Source organism: Solenopsis invicta, chromosome 2 (genome assembly GCF_016802725.1).
Source record: "Solenopsis invicta isolate M01_SB chromosome 2, UNIL_Sinv_3.0, whole genome shotgun sequence".
NCBI classification, from domain to species: Eukaryota; Metazoa; Arthropoda; class Insecta; order Hymenoptera; family Formicidae; genus Solenopsis; species Solenopsis invicta.
In genome coordinates, this window is record NC_052665.1 from 25,317,400 (window position 1) to 25,338,836 (window position 21,437).

Below are 21,437 nucleotides of genomic sequence, written 5' to 3' on the forward strand. Positions count from 1 at the left end.
ACGGTCAAACTCATATCACAGCGATATGTCTGGCCGTCGATGAGAAGCGATTGCCGGAGCTGGATCCGTACATGCATACCGTGTCAACGAGCCAAGATCACGAGGCACGTGGTCGCCCCGGTCGGAGAATTTCCTATACCATCCAGGAGGTTCGAGCATATCCATCTGGACATTGTTGTGATGCCGAGCTCGGAAGGGAAAAAATACTGTCTCACCTGCGTTGATCGGTTTACTCGATGGCCAGAGGCGTTTCCACTGGAGGACCAGGAAGCGGAGACAGTCGCCAGGTCATTTTACGAGGGCTGGATCTGTCGATTTAGAACGCCTCTCCGGATTACCATCGACCAAGGACGCCAATTCGAGTCCCGACTTTTCCGTCAGCTGAGTGAGTTGACGGGAACGGCGCACCTGAGGACGACAGCATACCATCCGCAAGCGAATGGTATGGTGGAGAGGTTTCATCGCCAGCTCAAGGCGGCAATAAAGTGTCATGAAAGCAGCCGATAGACCAAGGTGTTGCCGACCGTTTTATTAGGGGTGCGAGCAGCCTGGAGAGAAGACCTTCAGACAACGACAGCCGAGCTAGTCTACGGAGAAGCGCTTCGTCCGGGACAATTTTTAAGCCAGCGACCGAACGAGGATGTGAATGATGACGCTAATTTCGTCAAGAAATTGCGCCGTCATTTTGACGATTTGCGCCCGGTCAGTGGGACCCGCCACGGAGAGCGGGGTCCGTTTATTTTCAAGGACCTGGAGACGGCTGATCAAGTTTTTGTCCGACACGATGGCCCGAAGACGATGTTACAGCCATCTTATGATAGCCCGTTCGCAGTCGTGAAGCGTATGGACAGGGATCTTGTCGTACGCGTGCACGGCAGAGATGTAACAATCTCAATCGACCGCGTTAAACCGGCATATCTATTTACAGATTTGACAGCAGGTGCCGGCAAGGATCGAACAACGACAACGAAAGCGGGCAGCCAAGACATCAACACGCGAGGCCTTGACCGAGAACAGAGCGAGAACGCACCGACTCCCGAGGAACGAGAGAGAGAGAGTGACAAGAGCAAGACGCAGGGTTTGTTTCCCGGACCGATTCCAGGCGGATATTACGATGATAAAAAATTAACTTACTTAAACATATCTCTGTGTTGTATGACGAAAATGTCAAATTCATAGTTGATTGTAAAAAAGACCCGAGACGCGAATCAGCATAGTTGTCAATATATTTGTGTAATAGTTTTTTTGTTGTTGTTACTAAGTCGGTTTTTTATACTTTTAATTTATTTTCCTGACTCAATTTCTTTTGACGCGCATCAAGCTAAGTTAATGTATATAGTAGTAGGCGTTATTTATTATTTATTTTATTTTAGTTAGTATTCTGTGACTCATAGCTCAATTACAAGCAACAATAAGAACGCCTATCGTAGCGTTTATCACTGGCAGGGGAGTCCTGTGGCGACCGTTCGCCACATGCCCGAAAATTTGAAAACAATATTCAGGGCAACGATTAGCAATAATATTCGTCAGTTGAGATAAACATGCTGAGATAGCAAAAAACACGGTAGAAAAACATATAGAATAGAGGAGAGTCACAAACACAGAAAATAACAAACAGCTTCAAATCTGCGGACCAAACGGTCATCCAAAGCTGATATAAAGCGGGCGAAAGAGGAGAGCGCTCTCTCTCGCCAAGTAGCTTTTAAACTCAACGCGTCGTGTCATGTAACTCGGGCATCATAAGAATTAAACTGAACCGACTAAAAGCACACTCGACTTCGAATTATTAAATTACTACCGCACTACCTTCTAACATCTAATCATATCTAAAGTGTACTAAAAAATCCAATCTTTCAGGTGCGTAAAATATCAATTTTTGTGATATTTATCGGTAAAAACAAAACAAAACAAAAAAAAAACCGGCTCGCAACTTCCCAAACACCCCTATATATTGTAAATAAACTTTACGTGCTTTTTTAATAGCAAACTCGTTGATAATAGAATTAATATCTATTTCGCAATTAAACTCTGCTTCAATATATAACAATGCTAAGGTATTTAAACGGTCATTGCTCTGAGTACTTCTTAAATAATTTTTTATTCGCCGCAGTACAGAAAAAGATTTTTCATCCAAAAAATTTAGGACCATCATGCAAAGTAAAATTCAAAGAGCAATATTTACGTTCAGATACAGAATAAGTAACTCTCGTGATGAAGCATTTTACATAATTCGAACGCAGAGTAGCTGGTAGAATAGCAATAAGTTGTTGAAGAAAGAAGGAGAAAGCAGAGAAGAGGAAGGTTATGATAAGAAAAGGAAAAAATAATACAATAGAAACGGTTGGAGTCTGAAAGTGGTAGAGGAGTGGGATGAGGCAGAACTAATTAAGAGGGAGCGGGATATACAAAGACAAGAGAAGGAAAGTAGAATCATAGAATCAAAGTATTATACAATGTAAAATATAAAGAAAGAGGAGTAAAAAACGGTATAGAAAGTCCAAGATATTTGAGCGCTGAGAATATAGATAAGATAGATAAGGGGGCGGGAATTAGAGCATTAGTGAATCTAAGATGTGGCAACATGGAAGGAATAAATAAATATTAGCTGGAAGACAAGGAGAAGAGGTGTGTGTTTTGTAAAGAAGGGTGGGACAGTTTGGAGCATTATATAGGAGAATGTGAAAAGGTGAAGAATAGGTTTTAGTGAATTAGGTAGGGATAAATTTGGAATTATAGAGAAACTATAAGATGATGAGCTGGGAGAAGTAAAAAGTAAAATCCTAGGAAAGGTATGGAAAAATAGAGAAAAAGAGGTGAATAAGAGGAAGGAGAGGAAAAGAAAAGAATTGGAAGAAGAGGTAAACAGAAAAGAGAAGAGATAGGAAAAAAAATGTAAATGTAAATAGTTTAGGTGAAGTAATTTTGTAAAAAGATAATGTAATATGATAAGGATTAGGTTAAAGCGGCACGAAACTAGTCGGAAGTCAGTCATTAGTGTTTAAGTAAAATTAAAATGTATAAAATGTATAATATGTAAATAGTGAAGAAATTTGTAATATGTCGGGGTAGATATTAATATTAGCTTTAGGATAGAATAAGTTTCAGGGATAAGAAGTGTGGATGAATAAATGGTTAAAAACCATTTGTAAACCAAGTCCCTTCTTGGCGATTGTAAAGCTTGAAACAATAAACCATTCAAATAATTCAAACACAGATAATTCTTTTACATTTAGTGTGCGCCAATGTGCAGCAAGATGCTAACATTCAATATCTAACGTCAGATCTAGATCAACAAGATAACTAGATTGCAAATTAAGAACTTCTCCGCAATTATTTCTAGGCTTAATGCATATAAGTTTGTTAAAAAATGAAACTTATTATTAATGCGTCGGTTACCATTTTTTTCATACAATGTTCTCTAGCACCAACAAGTTTAAAAGAAATTGTATTAAAAAATGTCTCTCTAAATTTGCCATCCCAAAACAATAGACTAAATTAGACTTGAGAGCTAATTCGACCCTGGTGACAAGTTATGAAATTTTGTCTTCAATTTAATTTCGTTGTTTTATTGTAAAAATATGACTTGTTTCAAATTTACCATATTCATAAAAATGGGACGCAAGTATATTTAAAGAAGTTTCCATATTTTGATCAGTCGTCATATATTATTTTTTTAAATATTAATCATAGTATTAAAGAAAAAAATAGATTAAAATCTCCAAACCATTGCCAAAAGAAGTTCTAATCTTCTAATGATGTTATTTTATTCGTACAATAGTTCATCATCAGAGCTGTTCAATACAACAAATATTACGTTCTGTTATAATATGGACATGGTATAGTGTTTTATTGACATGCCTGGACTGTATTTAAACTGCAAAAATATTGGATATATATAGGGTGGCCCAGAAAGCTCGCATCCCATTTTAAGAGCGGATTCTTTGGAAAATTCTAAGAAGAAAATCCTACAACAAAAATGTCGAAAGTATAATGGTAAATTTTCAAATTATTCGCGATTAAAATTTACGAATCACTGAGCTGACATTTCGCGCACTCAGGCATGGTGACATGACAAAGGTACCACAAACAAGGGTACCTCTTGACATTGAGGTTGTCATATAAATACGCAATGACATTTATATTAAGAAATTACTACTATAGGAAACATATTTGTACATTACATATGCACAATTAATGTTTTCAACAAAATATCAATTTAATAACAAGATGTTACGATAGCCGTTTGGTCAGCTGTCAAAATAAGCTCATGTTCATTACCATGATAAGAGCTTTTATGGTAACATATCGATAATATCGATAATTTATGTAATAATATAAAAAAGATTGAATATGTTGATAAAGTAGAATTCAGACATATCAAATTATGTCTACTATATTTGACATTATCGCGTTTATATCAATTAAATTACCGATTTACATTTTTAATAGTTAAAAATGTAAATAAATTATCGATATGTTACCATTATCGATATGTTACCATAAAAGTTCTTATCATATGAACATGAACTTATTTTGACAGCTGATCAAACGGCTATCGTAACATTTTGTTATTAAATTGATATTTTGTTGAAAACATTAATTGTGCATATGTAATGTACAAATATGTTTCCTATAGTAGTAATTTCTTAATATAAATGTCATTGCGTATTTATATGACAACATCAATGTCAAGAGGTATCCTTGTGGTACCTTTGTCATGTCACCATGCCTGAGCGCGCAAAATGTCAGCTCAGTGATTCGTAAATTTTAATCGCGAATAATTTGAAAACCATTATATCCTCGACATTTTTGTAGTAGGATTTTCTTCTTAGAATTTTCCAAAAAATCCGCTCTTAAAATAGAATGCGAGTTTTCTGAGACACCCTGTGTATATATATATATATATATGTATATATATATATATATATATACAAGCACGCACGCACATATTGTTAAAAAAATTTTGATTTATTTCTGAGATTTAAAATGTGACGAGGTTTAAATTTAAAAACAATGTTTAATCTAAATTTCTATAAAAACTGTGTAGTTAAAAAATAAAAAAAAGTAAATAAGATATTAATATAAAGAATTCAAAAAATTATTCGACAAGTTAAATATATATAAAAAAAACTATTTTCTATACAATTGTATATAAGTTTAGAAAATTTAAAGTAAATATTTATTATTACATACAATATTAATTATTAAATAATATAATTTTAAAATCTAATAACTTGATACTTTAACATAACAAAAAAAATAACAAAAAAGTAACAAATCGTTATTTTTGAAGTAACAGTAACGGTAACGCGTTACCTTATAAAATCAGTAACAAGTAACAGTAACGAGTTACTTTTTACAAAATATAACGGTAACTGTAACGCGTTACTTTTTTAAGGTAATGTTTCCAAGCCTGCATCCAACAATATAATAAATAAACAATATAATAATTATATAAAGCCAGAAAAAATAATTTAAGTTACAAGTACATTAATCAAACGCGTTTCTTGCTGCACATAGCCTTCATCAGTGAAATTTTAAAAAACAAGTACTCAGTCCCCCGCGCAATGGGTCACATGAATAACAGTATAGAGTTGTACAGCTTGCTCTCTGACAAAGAAATAGGCAACTCGTTTACATTATTGTCCTTAGACGTGTCATCTTTGTTCATCAACATATCTCTTGACTTAGCATTAGACGACATCAGCAATAAATAGAAACATATTAAAAAGAATACTAACATCCCAAAAAGTAACTTTATGTTACCATCAAATTTGTAATAAAATCTACATATTACATTTCCAACGACATAAGCAGGCGTTTGGAACCCCGATAGGTTCACCGGTATCTCCATAGCTGATGTCATGCAAGTTCTGGAGGAAAAGTCATTGCAAATACAGAAATCCTATTTTTTTATGGTTATGTGGACGACATATTATTAGCCAACAAGATCACACATATTTTAAATATTTTCAATAATTATCACAACCGTCTAAAATTAACAGTGGAATTTGAAAAAAATCGTATCATAAATTTCTTACACCTCACGCTAAAAGTTATAAAAAAATTCAAATAAATTGGTACCACAAAAAAATCTTTTCCGGGAGAGTTTTATCATACTATTCCAATCACCTTCATTGCCACAAAATAGGCACAATATACAATCTTAACCATATAATCTCCATATAACCTCAGAGGAATAATTTGTAATCAAAACCAATTTTTTTCTTAATCGCCAACAAGTATATCAAGAGGAAAAGATGTATTCCCCAACAAGTATATCAAGAGGAAAAGACGTATTTTATGAGTCTGGTATATTAGAATAGAATAATTCATTCCTTTTCTACGGAAACCTTTTGTAAAATTTTAAATGCATTTTTCTCAAATCTAAGTTTTTCTTGTTTCAAGTTTTTCTCTGAATCTATCACCTTGAAGCAAAATATTCGTAATATTTGTGACTACGGTTGGAACAAAAATTTTTTATCTTAAAAAGTTTCTTTTACAGCAAAAGTTTAAAAAAATTAACGAAATTTCGTTCTTCAGTTTTAGTTGATCGCCATGTTCAACATTGTAATTTATTCTAATTCCAACAATAAGTATATTCATGTATAACAGATTGAAATAAATTTGGATCATTGGTTTAAAATCAACACAATGAGAAAAAACAATTATTAAATATATTATTAGTACTATTCAAATAACTATTTTATATCAAACCAGTAATATTTAATTAAAAAACAATATTTACTGCAAACAACTTTCACTTGTTTAAACTAAATAAAGTTTTTGAATAGTATTAATAATATATTTACTTAATACAAATTAAACAAGAATGCCTTTTATGGTCGCAGCTGGGTCTTCGTGATTGTATTGTTTTGTGTGATTTTAAGGTACCCAAGCCAAATAAGGCCCACCTAAGTTATTTTATTTTTTATAAATTCTATTTACAAAAATATTGAAATAAACTAAATGAGAATAAAATGTTTATTTCAACAACTCGCAAAAATAAAATTATCTTCTATATAAAACATTTTTAAGTAAACAAAAAAAAAATGTTTTTAAACTCTGACATTGGACCTTATTAAATTTTTGTGGGTTTAATAAGGCTCAAATTAAAAATAAATTAAAAATAACAAAGGAATTAAGTATTATTTTCCAACTCACTGTTAATTTGATTATTAATCACAAATACGAAATCCTTTAAGATCTATTTTACTAGTAAAACATCACAATTATTTTTAATTTTGTCTATAAATAATATTTTAACTTTAAGAAATTCTGGCTATTTTAGTGCAATTTTAGCCTATGAAAAGTTAGTATCATTGAAAATCGTTATTCTCTGTTGCAAGCCACATACATAATAAACAAATGACAATAGCTATAACAATAAATGTACAAGTGGACCTTATTTATTAATACATTATTTATAAAAAAGTATATTAATTCCAAAAAATTGATATACATATTTGTTTTTTCCTATAGTTAGAAAGTTGAATAATATTATAATATGTTGTAATAAACCATAAAATAATGTATACTTATTAAATTTATAAAACATTTTTTATAAAAACGATTGATTTACCCACTTTGTTACAAGCTTTCGTTGCACTGAATAAACGTGTTGCCTCCGGTATTAATTTCCTATTCACTCTTTATCTACTTCCTATGACATCTTTTAAGCATATATTTTAAACATAAAACGGGTTTTTAAATGGTAAATTTAAAAGTGGGCCTTATTTAGTACTGGGTCTTATTCGGCTCAAGTACTTTAGATACTTTCCTCAAGTTCAATAAACTGCGCGCCAAATTAATTTTCACAACACAATTGAACAAAATTAAGTAATATCACGTATTATTAAATATTACGTGACCTAACCCTTTTTTCCCCTAAAAAAAACCGTAAAAAAATTATTACAAAAGTATCACTTCAACCAGGGTTCAAACCTGGGACCTCCCAAATCTCTGGTACGGGTGTCTTAGCCAACTCGACCACTGAGGCTGTGATATTTCTCGTACTAATCGACTATGAGTTAGAACGCTTTCACGGGCAGCGTGACTTTAAAGTAATAGAGAGATATTTTGACCGTTGCTGTATCAATACAAGTTGAACAAGAATGCCTTTTACGGTCGCAGCTAGGTCTTCGTGCTTGTATTGTTTTGTGTAATTTTATATACTTTCCTCAAGTTCAATAAACTGTGCGCCAAATTAATTTTCAGTCATAATACAATTCTAAATTGAACAAGATTAACAAGGGGAGGACCAGATGAGAGACCCTGGGATTTTAATCCCAATTTTTTTAGTTATTCTTGAAACAAAAAAAAAGTTTACGTCTCCCGGCGCACAGTGGGCAAAAAGGCTCATTTTTTGGACAAAAATCGACCGACAGTGCAATTCTTAACCGATTTCAAAAAATTTTTTTTTAAATTACTCGTAATGAAATGCTCTATTACGTGGACCTGCGCCTTTTTTGAAACAAAGCTTTAATTAAAAATGGCGGATCAAAAATGATGACGAAAGTGCTGAAATGATATTGAACGTGATACCTCACCTACAATATTGGATATATTTACGCCAAATAAGGTATATATAGCTTTTTTGACACGCTAAATATGAATTTAGTAATTAAAAAAATTCTAAAGTAAACGTGACATTGAATATAGAAATCAAAAATATTGAAATTAGACAATATTTAGTAGATTTACAGAAAAGTTCGTAAACATTAGATACATTATTATTATTAAATGTTTTTCACAGTTTGTAATATTATATTGTTAAAAGACTAGAGAATATTATATTGCTAATTAGCAGAATTTTGTTATATTGCTTCGTTATAATTGTTTGTGAATGACAAAGCAATGCCTAAGCCCTTTTACCGCGTCAAGGTATCTGCCATTAAAAGGGTGTTTGGTTTTTTGGGGGGTTTTTGGTTTTTTTGTTTTTTTTTGTTAAAAATTTTTTTGTATAAAATTTTTTTTGCTGTTTTTGTTTTTTTTGTTATTCCTATATCCTAAGCATTATATTACGCGTTATTTATACACGCACACGTATACGCACGCGCATTCCTAAAACAAAAAGTCTATGTCCTCAGTCTAAGACTCAATTAAGAGATCTTTTATTTCAGGTGAAAATTCTTTTGGTGTTTTCTCTTGCTCAATTCTAATATTACTGATTAGAGGATCAGATGAAATCAAAAGATAGTGCATTATATCCTCGTTAGTGCATTTCCTCGATTTCATCCTGCTGTTGTGAGCTCGAGCTTTTCTAAAAATTTTATTACTTGCCTCTTGCGCTTCTTCCGACAAGCAACCAATTGGCAAATCTAAATGTTTTATTATGTTACTACCATGTAGTAAAACCTTATGTACTGATGGTGGCATAGCGTACCAAGGATATAAATCGAGACACAGTTTTGCGGTATCCAGACAGTATTGACCAAATTTCTCAAAATTTATATCTTTGCCACATGCTAATATCTGCAAAATGTTCCCCAATCGTTTTATCACATGTATGTGCAGTCCTGTAATTTCTGCTACACTTTCAGCGTGTGCAAAAAAAGAACGGGCAACATTTCCAGTGTTTGTTGTCCCTGAGCCTTGCTTTACAATGTCAACGGTTAATGACAATTTCGATTTTAATTTATTTTGGATCCTTTTTTTTCTTTCGGCTTTCAAAATTTTATTATCTTTCTTTGCGTAGCCTAATTTGAAATCTAAATTGTAACTAATATGTAACAAGTACTCCATGAATCGGATCCAGCAATGCAATGTAGAAAGACCAAATTTATAATTATCTGTAGTACATGGAAGACTTTCAATGTATTTTATATTATTAATATTTTTTGGACTTACTCCACAAATGTTGCAACAATTCGAGGATTTTTGACCAGTTAAAATGTTACAGATTTTGCCATCAATCATTGTACATTTGATGTTGAACGATATATTAAATGCTATATTTTCTACTGTGATAAATGAAGATTCCAGTTTCTTCAAGGCATCTGAATAAAATTTGTATTCATTAAGTACAATGTTATTATTTTCTTTTACAAATTGAAATTTTATTGGGCGGCAATAATTAACAGACGATGGTCTTTTATTCTTCCACACAATACTATTTTCAGCCACCAACTGAAGCGGGACAAATGATATTAAAAATACAGCGTTATCACAGAAAATATCTTTTACTATTTTATCGTCATCATCATCAATATCAGTTGATTGATCTTTCTCTGAAGTAACGATTTCTGGTATCCATTTCTGCCTAGTTGTTTGTTGTCCGGATGCGCCATCCATACCCCATTTACCATACAAAACCAACGTTTTATCGCGTAATTCGTAGAGCTTTTCTTTACTTAATGTTAAAAGAATTCTTTCTGTGGTATGGTTTAATAATGATTCGATATTTACACTTGCACCAAAATCATTAACATTTAAATCTTTTGGGTAGCAGTTCTCTTTAGCGCTCTTAATAGCAGTGTACGGAGGATATAATTTACTACCATGTAGCATCTTATTGTATGTCCGCAGCTTGTTATACTTAACTTTTGTTAAGTCTAAGTCTACATACATAGCTAAGATATTATTAATATTTTCAATATTTAAAGTTCCTTCTTCCGTATCCGAGTCATCATGAGATTGGTTTTGTAAACATTTAGCAGCTCCCAAAATTTCCTCAGCACCGTGGTTTGAAATTATATTTTTAATACGTCTTTTTTTTGTTCTTTCGGAACTTTCGTTATAAGATATGGATGGACGACCTTTTTTATTTACATTTTTCATTTTTTCATTTGGTGCAGGAACTTGTAATGAAAGATTTTGTGAAGATTGTGCTATATTTTCAACTGATTTATTTGAAGCAATATTGAATCTCACTATAAACTCCTTGTTTAAGAATGTTACATACTTTTGTTCAAAACGTTTCTTTTTACGACTAACGGTATTCCATTTCTTATTGTATAAAGGAAAAAAATTGTCTCGTAAATTTATTTTTATTTGCATAAGTTGGTTTTCATCCAAATTGTGCTCACTTCTTAAATTATTTAAAATTATATCCATGTTATTTTTATTTTCATCTGAATAAGTCCACATATATTTGCATAACGTTTTATACTTTATTACAAAATCCATCTTTTTTGTATGTTTTTAGAATTATGATTTTACTTAATCAAAACGAAAGCGTTATTACGTACAAAGTATTAACACGAAAGTGACTTTGCTGGTCTAATACAATCAACACATATATTCTAATCCATACATATGTCGTTATGAACGCGATAGTCTTCTATACGCAACAGCAAGCATGTGGCTCGCTACGTATAGCGATCGTCAATTTCTGCAGCTTGGCCGCTGCCGATCACAGCGCTGTTTTAGGAATGCGCGTGCGTATACGTGTGCGTGTATAAATAACGCGTAATATAATGCTTAGGATATAGGAATAACAAAAAAAACAAAAACAGCAAAAAAAATTTTATACAAAAAAATTTTTAACAAAAAAAAACAAAAAAACCAAAACCCCCCCAAAAAACCAAACACCCTTTTAATGGCAGATACCTTGACGCGGTAAAAGGGCTTAGGCATTGCTTTGTCATTCATAAACAATTATAACGAAGCAATATAACAAAATTCTGCTAATTAGCAATATAATATTCTCTAGTCTTTTAACAATATTACAAACTGTGAAAAACATTTAATAATAATAATGTATCTAATGTTTACGAACTTTTCTGTAAATCTACTAAATATTGTCTAATTTCAATATTTTTGATTTCTATATTCAATGTCACGTTTACTTTAGAATTTTTTTAATTACTAAATTCATATTTAGCGTGTCAAAAAAGCTATATATACCTTATTTGGCGTAAATATATCCAATATTGTAGGTGAGGTATCACGTTCAATATCATTTCAGCACTTTCGTCATCATTTTTGATCCGCCATTTTTAATTAAAGCTTTGTTTCAAAAAAGGCGCAGGTCCACGTAATAGAGCATTTCATTACGAGTAATTTAAAAAAAAATTTTTTGAAATCGGTTAAGAATTGCACTGTCGGTCGATTTTTGTCCAAAAAATGAGCCTTTTTGCCCACTGTGCGGCGTTTCATCGAATAGGCCTTATTTTTGAAATAATAAATTTGTCAAAATTGGCCATACGCGGCGCGCCATAAGAGCCTTCCCGGTAATTGTTCTCGCAACCAGTGCAGTCGGCTCCGTGCGTTAGGTGCTTGCTTCACAATCGTAAGATCCGGGTTCGCTCCCGGATGTGTGCAATATTTTTTTTCTTTCTTTTTTTTTAAATAAATGTATTTATCTTGATGATATTTATATAGTATGCAAATTTCTAAAATAGAAAATTTAATTTAATATCATTTTCTAAACTTTAATTTAAATTTAATTTGCAGGGAATTTGGATTCAAGTAATAATATTGGAAATAATAAATAGGTAATAATAATAATAATATATAAGTTATTTGAAATGGATAACATATAAAGGCAACGTATCTAAATTTTCAAATTGTTTAATTTAAGATTTAATTGGAAATAATATTAACAGTATTTTAAAATTTAATTTTTTAAAATAATTAATTGTAAAAGAAGAATAATAACCTAACTATAACCATAACTTTTTAAAAGCGCTACCTGAAGGTGCAGTTACATGCAAGCGTCGAGTTGCGCAGAAGTTATTGCGCAGAAGTTATTGCGCAGCAAGGACAAAACGTGAAAAAATTTCGGCTTTATAACCAACTACATACCTGCAAGGGGATTAAAAACCTCTCGTTTATTTACCATTTTATATCCGCTTCTTTTACCAGTGTTAAATTTAAACAATTTAAAAATTTAGATACGTTGCCTTTATATGTTATCCATTTCAAATAACTTATATATTATTATTATTATTATTACCTATTTATTATTTCAAATATTATTACTTGAATTCAAATTCCCTTCAAATTAAATTTAAATTGAAGTTTAGAAAATGATATTAAATTAAATTTTCTATTTTAGAAATTTGCATATTATATTAATATCATCAAGATAAATAAATACATTTATTAAAAAAAAAAAAGAAAAAATATTGCACACATCTGGGAGCGAACCCGAATCTTACGATTGTGAAGCAAGCACCTAACGCACGGAGCTGACTGCACTGGTTGCAAGAACAGTTACCGGGAAGGCTCATATGGCGCGCCGCGGTATGGCCAATTTTCACAAATTTATTATTTCGAAACTAAGACCTATTCGATGAAACGCCGGAAGACGTAAACTTTTTTTTCGTCTCCAGAATAACTAAAAAAATTGGGATCAAAATCCCAGGGTCTCTCACCTGGTCCTCCCCTTATAAGTAATATCACGTATTATTAAATATTAACCCTTTTTCCCCCTGAAAAAACTGTAAAGAAATTATTACAAAAAATATCACTTCAGCCAGGGTTCAAACCTGAGACCTCCCGAATCTCCGGTACGGGTGTCTTAGCCAACTCGACCACTGAGGCTGTGATGCTATTTCTCGCAATAATCGACTATGAGTTAGAACGCTTTCTAAAACAGCGTAACTTTTAAAGTAAGAAGGCATTCTTGTTCAATTTGTATTGATACAACAACGGTCAAAATATCTCTATCTACTATGTTTATTTAAATTTAGTAATTTTTCTCTCAGTGCACAGAATGCAACCCCTGAGACAGTATAAACGGACTTTTTTAAATCACATATTTATAAATATCTTATATTAATGATTAAAAATTAAATTTTTATAAAATTAGAGTAGTAAATCCGTATCTAAACGTCAGTACCCAAAAAGTTTTCAGTTCATAATAAAAAAATTCGTAGTCTTTAAAATAATCCTTTAGCCCGGCGAGAGTGTAGTGCAAAAAAATTACTTTGAGTATGTGGCGGGGTGTAATATACTCCAACACAAGTGTCTGTAAAATTTTATTTACACCAAAATCACGTCAAATAACTGCAATATATTATAAAAGGGGATAATATAAGACAACTTCACTACAAAAAAAAATACTATTAATTGTATTTTAATACAATTACTTGAGATAGCAATGGAGTTTTTAACTACAAAAACCTACTAAGATTAATAAGCTTTTACTTAAACTAAAAAAACTCTAGAATTAAAAACATGAAATTTTAGACAAACTAAACATATAAAATCTTATTATCATTTAGAAACATCTTAGGAACTGTAATCAAAATTAGTACAATCTTTGCAAGAAACCCCCCATTGACGTTTACACGCGTGTATCGTGAGCGACGGCTAAGGCAATACTGCGATCACGCCACTATCCCCTCCCACACTACCTTAGCTCCAACCACTCAAAATTGTTAAAATGTCGCAATAAAAAATAAAAAAAATATACCAATGAAAACAACAGATGGGGTATGTCATACCTCGCCACTCTCGCCGGGTTAAACTAGAATGTCTCTTTGAAAAAATAAGTCTAATAAATATTAACTAATACTTTCTTACCACATTAAACAATTTTCTCAGACCATCCTGTGCGTCGAACTCCTCCAATATAACTTTAAATGGGAAAGAAAAGCCAAAAAACATAGTCGCATGACATCGTCCGGAATCATGACTGCGTTCTAATAACCACAGCGCGTAAGTCACAAGGTCGGATATTATGTGTTTCGGTAGCAAACACACTCGTTCCATAGCGTCCTCGCAGTACGCAAGATAATAGAGACATATAGATACACCTGTTGCCGCAACGCTCGGTCTCGGAACATCCAGCAATTTTTGCAAGCCGCCGACGTTTAGGAATTCAATAGAGAATTTCTTGTGACATAGCAGGGACGCGAGATACTTAAGAGCCTCAAAAGCGAGACGGCTATCCTTAGTTTCACGCACGTTTATGTATTTCAGTATTAAGTCCAGGGCATTGTGCTCGAACACGTGGCCGAGAAATTCCTGATACTCGCCCATCGGTGTTAGGTATCGTAAAATCAGCATCTGCCGAGTTGCAAGAGTGGGCGGGTACATCTGAATGTTACCGATGACATATGATTCCATTTCGGCCCAAGAGGAATTTGAATTTCCCTCCAAAAGCATTGAATGCGTATTGGAACCTTGAGACAGGCCAAACTGCCTGAATCTCGTGGACTGCAAACCACTCTGCTTAGATGGTATCATCTGCGAGTTAATGGAATTACTAGTGGTTTTAGGGATTGACTGAGGCGGTGACATGATCTCGGGATATAATTCGCTGTTTTTCACAGGCGATTCACAACCAGAGTTACTTTTTCTCTTCTTTACGGCTGGCATATCGTTGAAATCATTCTCGGAATCGGAAGAAGGTAAATCTTGATTTTTCATAATTCCATTTTTCTGCCATTTGTGTCGCATTTTACGTTTCTCGCAAATGTCTTTGTCGTTGCAATCGGTGATACTGTTTCGGTCCTGCCCAAAATGGGCAAATGGCCTAGCATTCTTCTGATGATCCTCATGCGTTTTCTGTTGACGGTCCTCATGCGCTTTCTGTTGCAATTTATGTAATCGTTGCAACATCAACGGTACCATTTTAGCGTTTTGATCTCGAAATCCTGTAGCAATGTCCTGCACTTCCATAGCAGCAGCTAGAAGACCAGTTGAATAGCTCTGTAACGGTTCAATGCTTTTCTCCGCCCAGGAAAATAATCTGTGGATAAGACCTTCCATATCTGGCTGAAATACTGCTGAAGTTTCTAGTCCTGGGAGTATGTCTAGCATCAGACGACAGGCAGCAATGTTCAGCTTTCTAACGTCTTTCCCGGTTATTCCTGTTCGAGTCCAATATGTATCTCTCAGATAATCGTTTATTAACTGGAAACAAACGTATTGTATTATTAAAATCTATTATTAACATATTTTACTATTAAAATACAATATTTAAAAGTGTTAGAAGCATAAATTAAAATACATTATTTTAAAGTATAAAATTTGAAAAAAGTACAGTTGACGAAAATGTTATTAAACAAATAATTAATACGATTTTATCACATAGCAACATTTTCTGCTTTATTTTCAGCAAAGAGAGAAAGAGAGAGAGAAAACGCGCGCGCGCGCGCGAGAGAGAGAGAGAGAGAAAAAGAGAGTTTTGTTCAACATAAAATATTACAAATTAAAAATAAACTGTCCCCTTTGCAATTGCAAATTATAATTTTTAATATAGCAAAACAGCTAATCATCAAGTGATAACTGTTGTACTTATAATTATTAAATTAACCTAGGAAGCGTTTTGTGTTTTGGTGCCTTCGTACTAAACATTTCGTCTCTTATACGTATTTTTAAATCAAACTATTAAGCAATTTACATTTTGTTGTGGTAAATGCTTTTTCTTACGTTCAATCTATGTAATAAAAAATAATAATTTGGGGTAATAGAGAAAGATATTTTGACCGTTGCTGTATCAATACAAATAGAACAAGAATGCCTTCTACGTCGTAGCTAGGCATTCGTGCTTGTATTGTCTGTGTAATTTTATATACTCTCCTCAAGTTCAATAAATTGCGCGCCGAATTAATTTTCACAACACAATTAAACAAGATTAAGTAATATCACCGATTATTAAATATTAACCCTTTTCCCCCCTAAAAAAACTGTAAAGAAATTATTGCGAAAAATATCACCTCAGCCAGGGTTCAAACCTGGGACCTCCCGAATTTCCGGTACGGGTGTCTTAGCCAACTCGACCATTGAGGCTGTGAATATTTCTCGTAATAATCGACTATGAGTTAGAACGCTTTCCAAAGCAGCGTAGAAGACATTCTTGTTCTATATGTATTAATAATTTGGTTTTTATCAATATTCTGATTAACAAAATAAAATTTTTTTTCAATGTAACTAATACAAGAATGCTAGAGATGTCCAAAGGAAAAAAAAGAGGAAAAAGTTAACTTTTTCATTAAAAATAAGTGACAAAAAGTGACGATAAATAAAATATATGGTAGTATCGTTTAATTAGTATTTTGAATAAATTCAATACACAAACAAAATTAAAAACAATTTAAATACGTATTTATTTCTACAAAAAGAAAAATCTTCATACAAAATTTTTTTTTATATCATTCATTCAAAATTCATTTTTTTAATACATTTAGTACAAAAGAAGTTTTTGCTTAAAATTACTCAAAAATAGATACAATCTAATATGCATTTTATGCAAAAATCTAGCACACATTCTAGAATACAATTTATCTTTAGTGTCATATTTCATCTCAAAAAAACAAAATAAAATAACTCTTATTATACAGGGTGTCCCAAAAAAGTCGGGACATCTAAATATCTCGGAATATATGTTTTACAGAAATGTTTCAAACAAAAGTTATATGGTTTAAAAATATCTATTTACTGATCCTATCAGTTTAACCTTGGGTTGCGTAGCCAAGCTCAGGTCAAGGTCACATCTTTTTTTTTTTTAATGGAACATATTATTTTTGATTCTAAAATCTAATAACTGGTGTCAAAAGTTTTCCAAAACCTTACAAGAAAGTTTATTTTCGTTGAGTACTTTCCGAGTTGTAAGGCTTGAAAGCTGCAATGTACTGTAACTTTCAAGCGTCATAACTTGGAAAGTACTTAACAAAAATAAATAAACTTTCATGTAGGGTTTTGGAAATCTAATTTTTGTTAAGTACTTTCTGAGTTATGACGCTTGAAAGTTACAGTACACTGCAGCTTTCAAGCCTCACAACTCGGAAAGTACTCAAGAAAAATAAACTTTCTTGTAAGGTTTTCGAAAGGTCTTGATACCAGCTATTAGATTATGGAATCAAAAATAGAGTGTTCCATTTAAAAAAGTTAATGTGTTTCCCTAGCTTTTACATTGTTATCATTTTTTTGTACTTGTGTTCGCTTTTTTATACTTGTGAGCCTCAAGTACAGAAATGTCATTTCTCCTTTTTATCTGGTCCTTTATAAACTGTTCCTACATTTTCTTTTCTTTCTCTTTCTGCTTTTCTTCACTTTCATTTTTTTTTTTTTTGTTCTTCTAAATAGGCTTTGTACCTACTGTGTGCTACGTCTCATTGTAAGTTGTTTCGTGATAAGAATTCGATCGGATTTGTTATTATATCTTTCCATCCTTAAATTATCATTCTGGCGTTGAGTGTCTTTATTGACATTAAAGATCTTTCTTCTATGGTTACCAGAATTACTAAAACGTTTATCTACATCAGCACTGCCATGTACGAGACTCAAACTGGCTTTCACAATTTTCGTTACTAATGGAAATTTCGGTTCTCCCATCAAGTTTTTTATATCAAAAATTTTTTCCTACTAATGATCTGTTCGCTCATGTTCAACAAGGGCTAGGACATCTTCAAGCTGAAGCATAAGCCACTCATCTAAAAGATAAGCCTCAAAAATTCCTAGTGGAAGGACTCGATTGATTTTTACGATACTAGAATTAGTTACAGGTTTCTTCAATTTATAAGGTTGAAGAAACTGAAAATGTTTAGCTGTTTCAAATTTTAAAATAGATTTTAACAATAGATGTTCAGCAGCAGCTTTGTACTGCTGTTGAATATTATCGAAATTTCAGCTTATAAATAGTAAAAAAAAAAGGGAAAAATCAAACCAAATTTGAAAAAAAAGGACTAAAAGTGACTACTTATTAAAAGGGACAAAAAATAAAAAAAATAAAAAAAAACTCGCTAGCATCGCTGATATAACAGATTTGTATAAACCTGTTCATGTTTTAAGCTTAGAACATATTCAAACGTAACCCGTTGATAGTTCCATGTTGTGTCTTTATTATTGTGTATAAAAAAACATTTCATTAATTTGTTTTTTTTCGGTAACAATAGTGCATAATTATAAAAAAAGATATCAAACATGGTCTATCAATAGGAATGTTAATCGCCAAATTACTATCATCAAATAATGCCAACAAACTTCGAGAACTGCTTCAATGCTAATATTTAAATTCCATTTTTTACATTTTTAGTTACATTAGCAGATAAATTGATTAGTTAATTTCAAACATTGTAATTTGTTTATTTTGTTGTATTTGTAAAATTTAATTTATTTGAAACTTTAGTTTTAATCATGAAGTAAGATTAAGGAGACAAAACTGCAGAGATTAAAAATGATCACGGAAAATGTTCCGTGAACCATAACGTCGCCATCTTAGACCAAATGTTAAAAGATAATATGCCAGCGTGTATCGTTTTATCTTTATGTAACATTTGGTGAACAAGGATAAAATCAGTATCCAAGATGGCGACGTTATGGTCCACAAAACATTTTTTGTGACCAACTTTTTTCTCCCCCGCCTATGCACTTTTGTCTCCTTAATCTTATTTCATGGTTTTAATAACTTAACAGTAGAGTTTACTATGTTGTTAATTTTACTCTGATTTTGAACATATTAATTAGAAGTTCTTAACTTTTGTTTGTAATCATTTATATTGTAATCACTCAACATTTATTGTATTTTTCCAAAAAAACTCTTAAGATTAACTATTTAAGAAATACCTTTTTAAAATATATATGCCGTTATAACATTTGTTTTAATGTGGTTTATTACTGAACATCAATATCTGTAGAATTACTAAGCACAACCAAAATACAAATAATTTAACTATATAAAAATTTAAGAGCCTAAGAGGAAAATAATCCCCTTTATCCCTACTCAAAAATGACAAAAAATAAATATACAAAAAGAATACATAAAGATGTTTATGAGCATCAGTATTATTAAATTAATTATCAATTTAATATTGATATTACCTCTGCGGTTCAATTTAAGAGCTGCATTTCAAGACCAAAAGTACTAGCGCATAATTCAAAAAATTAAAAAATATAATATAAAATCACAAAAAACACTAAGATCTTGCTACAACTGTCAATCATTTCTCGATTTTAATTGTGTTGCACACATCTTATTATTGTTGTACCTTAATTATTGTTGTATAAGTTAAATAAAATAAATATCACAAAAAGAAATATTGTATTAAGAGTATAAATAAGTTTCCGCCGTTTCACAAAAAATGGCGCCACTAGTATGTTATGGTTGAAATTGTTGTAAAACGTTATATCGTAAGGTTGGACATCTGGCAACAACATAACCTTAAAATATTAGCAATTTTGTATCAGCATCATATATCTTTTTTCGTGCGAAAATGTCGAGTTTTGAGCCGAACAAGCGTCATTTGCGGGAGCTTTTGATTTACTTCTTTAATTTGAAGAAATCTGCAGCCGAGGCGCATCGATTGCTTGTAGAAGCATATGGTGAGGCTGCCTTAAGTAAGAGAAGTTGCCGTGAGTGGTTTCACAAGTTTAAGAACGGTAAATTTGACGTCGAAGACAAAGAACGTAGCGGAAGGCTGAAAGTGTACGAAGACGCGGAATTGGAAACATTATTAGATGAAGATTTGTGCCAAACGCAAGAAGCATTTGCACTTACATTAGGAGTGACTCAACCAGCAATTTCACATCGCTTAAAATCATTGGGAATGATTCAAAAACAAGGAAACAAGGTTCCATATGAACTGAAGCCGAGAAACGTTGAACGCCGATTTTTCACATGTGAAATGCTGCTTGCCAGGCATAAACGAAAGGGTTTTTGGCATCGTATAGTCACTGGTGATGAAAAATGGATCCACTACGATAACCCAAAGAAGAAGAAAGCATGGGGACCACCTAGCCATGCTTCAACATCGACAGCCAAGCCGAACATTCATGGAAAAAAGCTCATGTTGTGTATTTGGTGGAATCAGCTTGGTGTCGTGTATTATGAGTTGCTCAAACCGAATGAAACCATTACTGGGGCTCTCTACCGAACACAATTAATGAGATTGAGCCGAGTACTCGAGGAAAAACGTGCCCACTACTACTCCAGACACGATTATTCTTTTGCATGATAATGCTCGCCCACATGTTGCGGCGCCGGTCAAAACCTACCTGGAAACACTCAATTAGGAAGTTTTACCCCACCCGCCGTATTCACCAGACATTGCTCCTTCTGATTACTACCTGTTTCGATCGATGGCGCATGGCCTGTCTGAGCAACACTTCACATCATATAAAGATACAAAAAATTGGGTCGATTTGTGGATAGCAATTCAAAAGATGAAGCATTCTTCCGACGCGGTATCCGTATGCTGCCAGAAAGACGGGAAAAAGTAGTGGCTAGCGATGGACAATACTTCGAATAAAACATTAGGTACCGTTCTTTCACAATAAATGCCCAATTTTTGATAAAAAACGGCGGAAACTTATTTATACTCCTAATATATAGCCTTGCATCAAATACTTTTAAGATTGTGATAAAAACAAAATTTACAGTAGAAAGATATTCGACCGTTTATGTAAGTGTTGTGCCCGGTGGTGGTCCAGACACGTCGGTAGGTATTTCGGAATCGTTTACAGCGCCTTAGGAGTTACTTTTTAAGAAAATTGCAATTAAAGTTTAACATTTGGACGTTTGTACGTTAAATACAAAACGTTAA

At 32.5% G+C, this 21,437-nt stretch overlaps 1 protein-coding gene across 3 annotated transcripts in view; it reads right to left on the reverse strand.

The window, feature by feature from the left end:
* The window catches only part of LOC105194559 (protein mahjong), a 126,243-nt gene that overhangs the window by 81,439 nt on the left and 23,367 nt on the right, over positions 1 to 21,437 (reverse strand). For all 3 annotated transcript variants that reach the window (XM_039446282.1, XM_039446283.1, XM_039446284.1), the window contains exon 3: positions 14,473 to 15,807. In XM_039446282.1, coding sequence (XP_039302216.1) covers positions 14,473 to 15,807 — 1,335 coding nt within the window. The remainder of the gene's footprint in view (positions 1 to 14,472; positions 15,808 to 21,437) is intronic.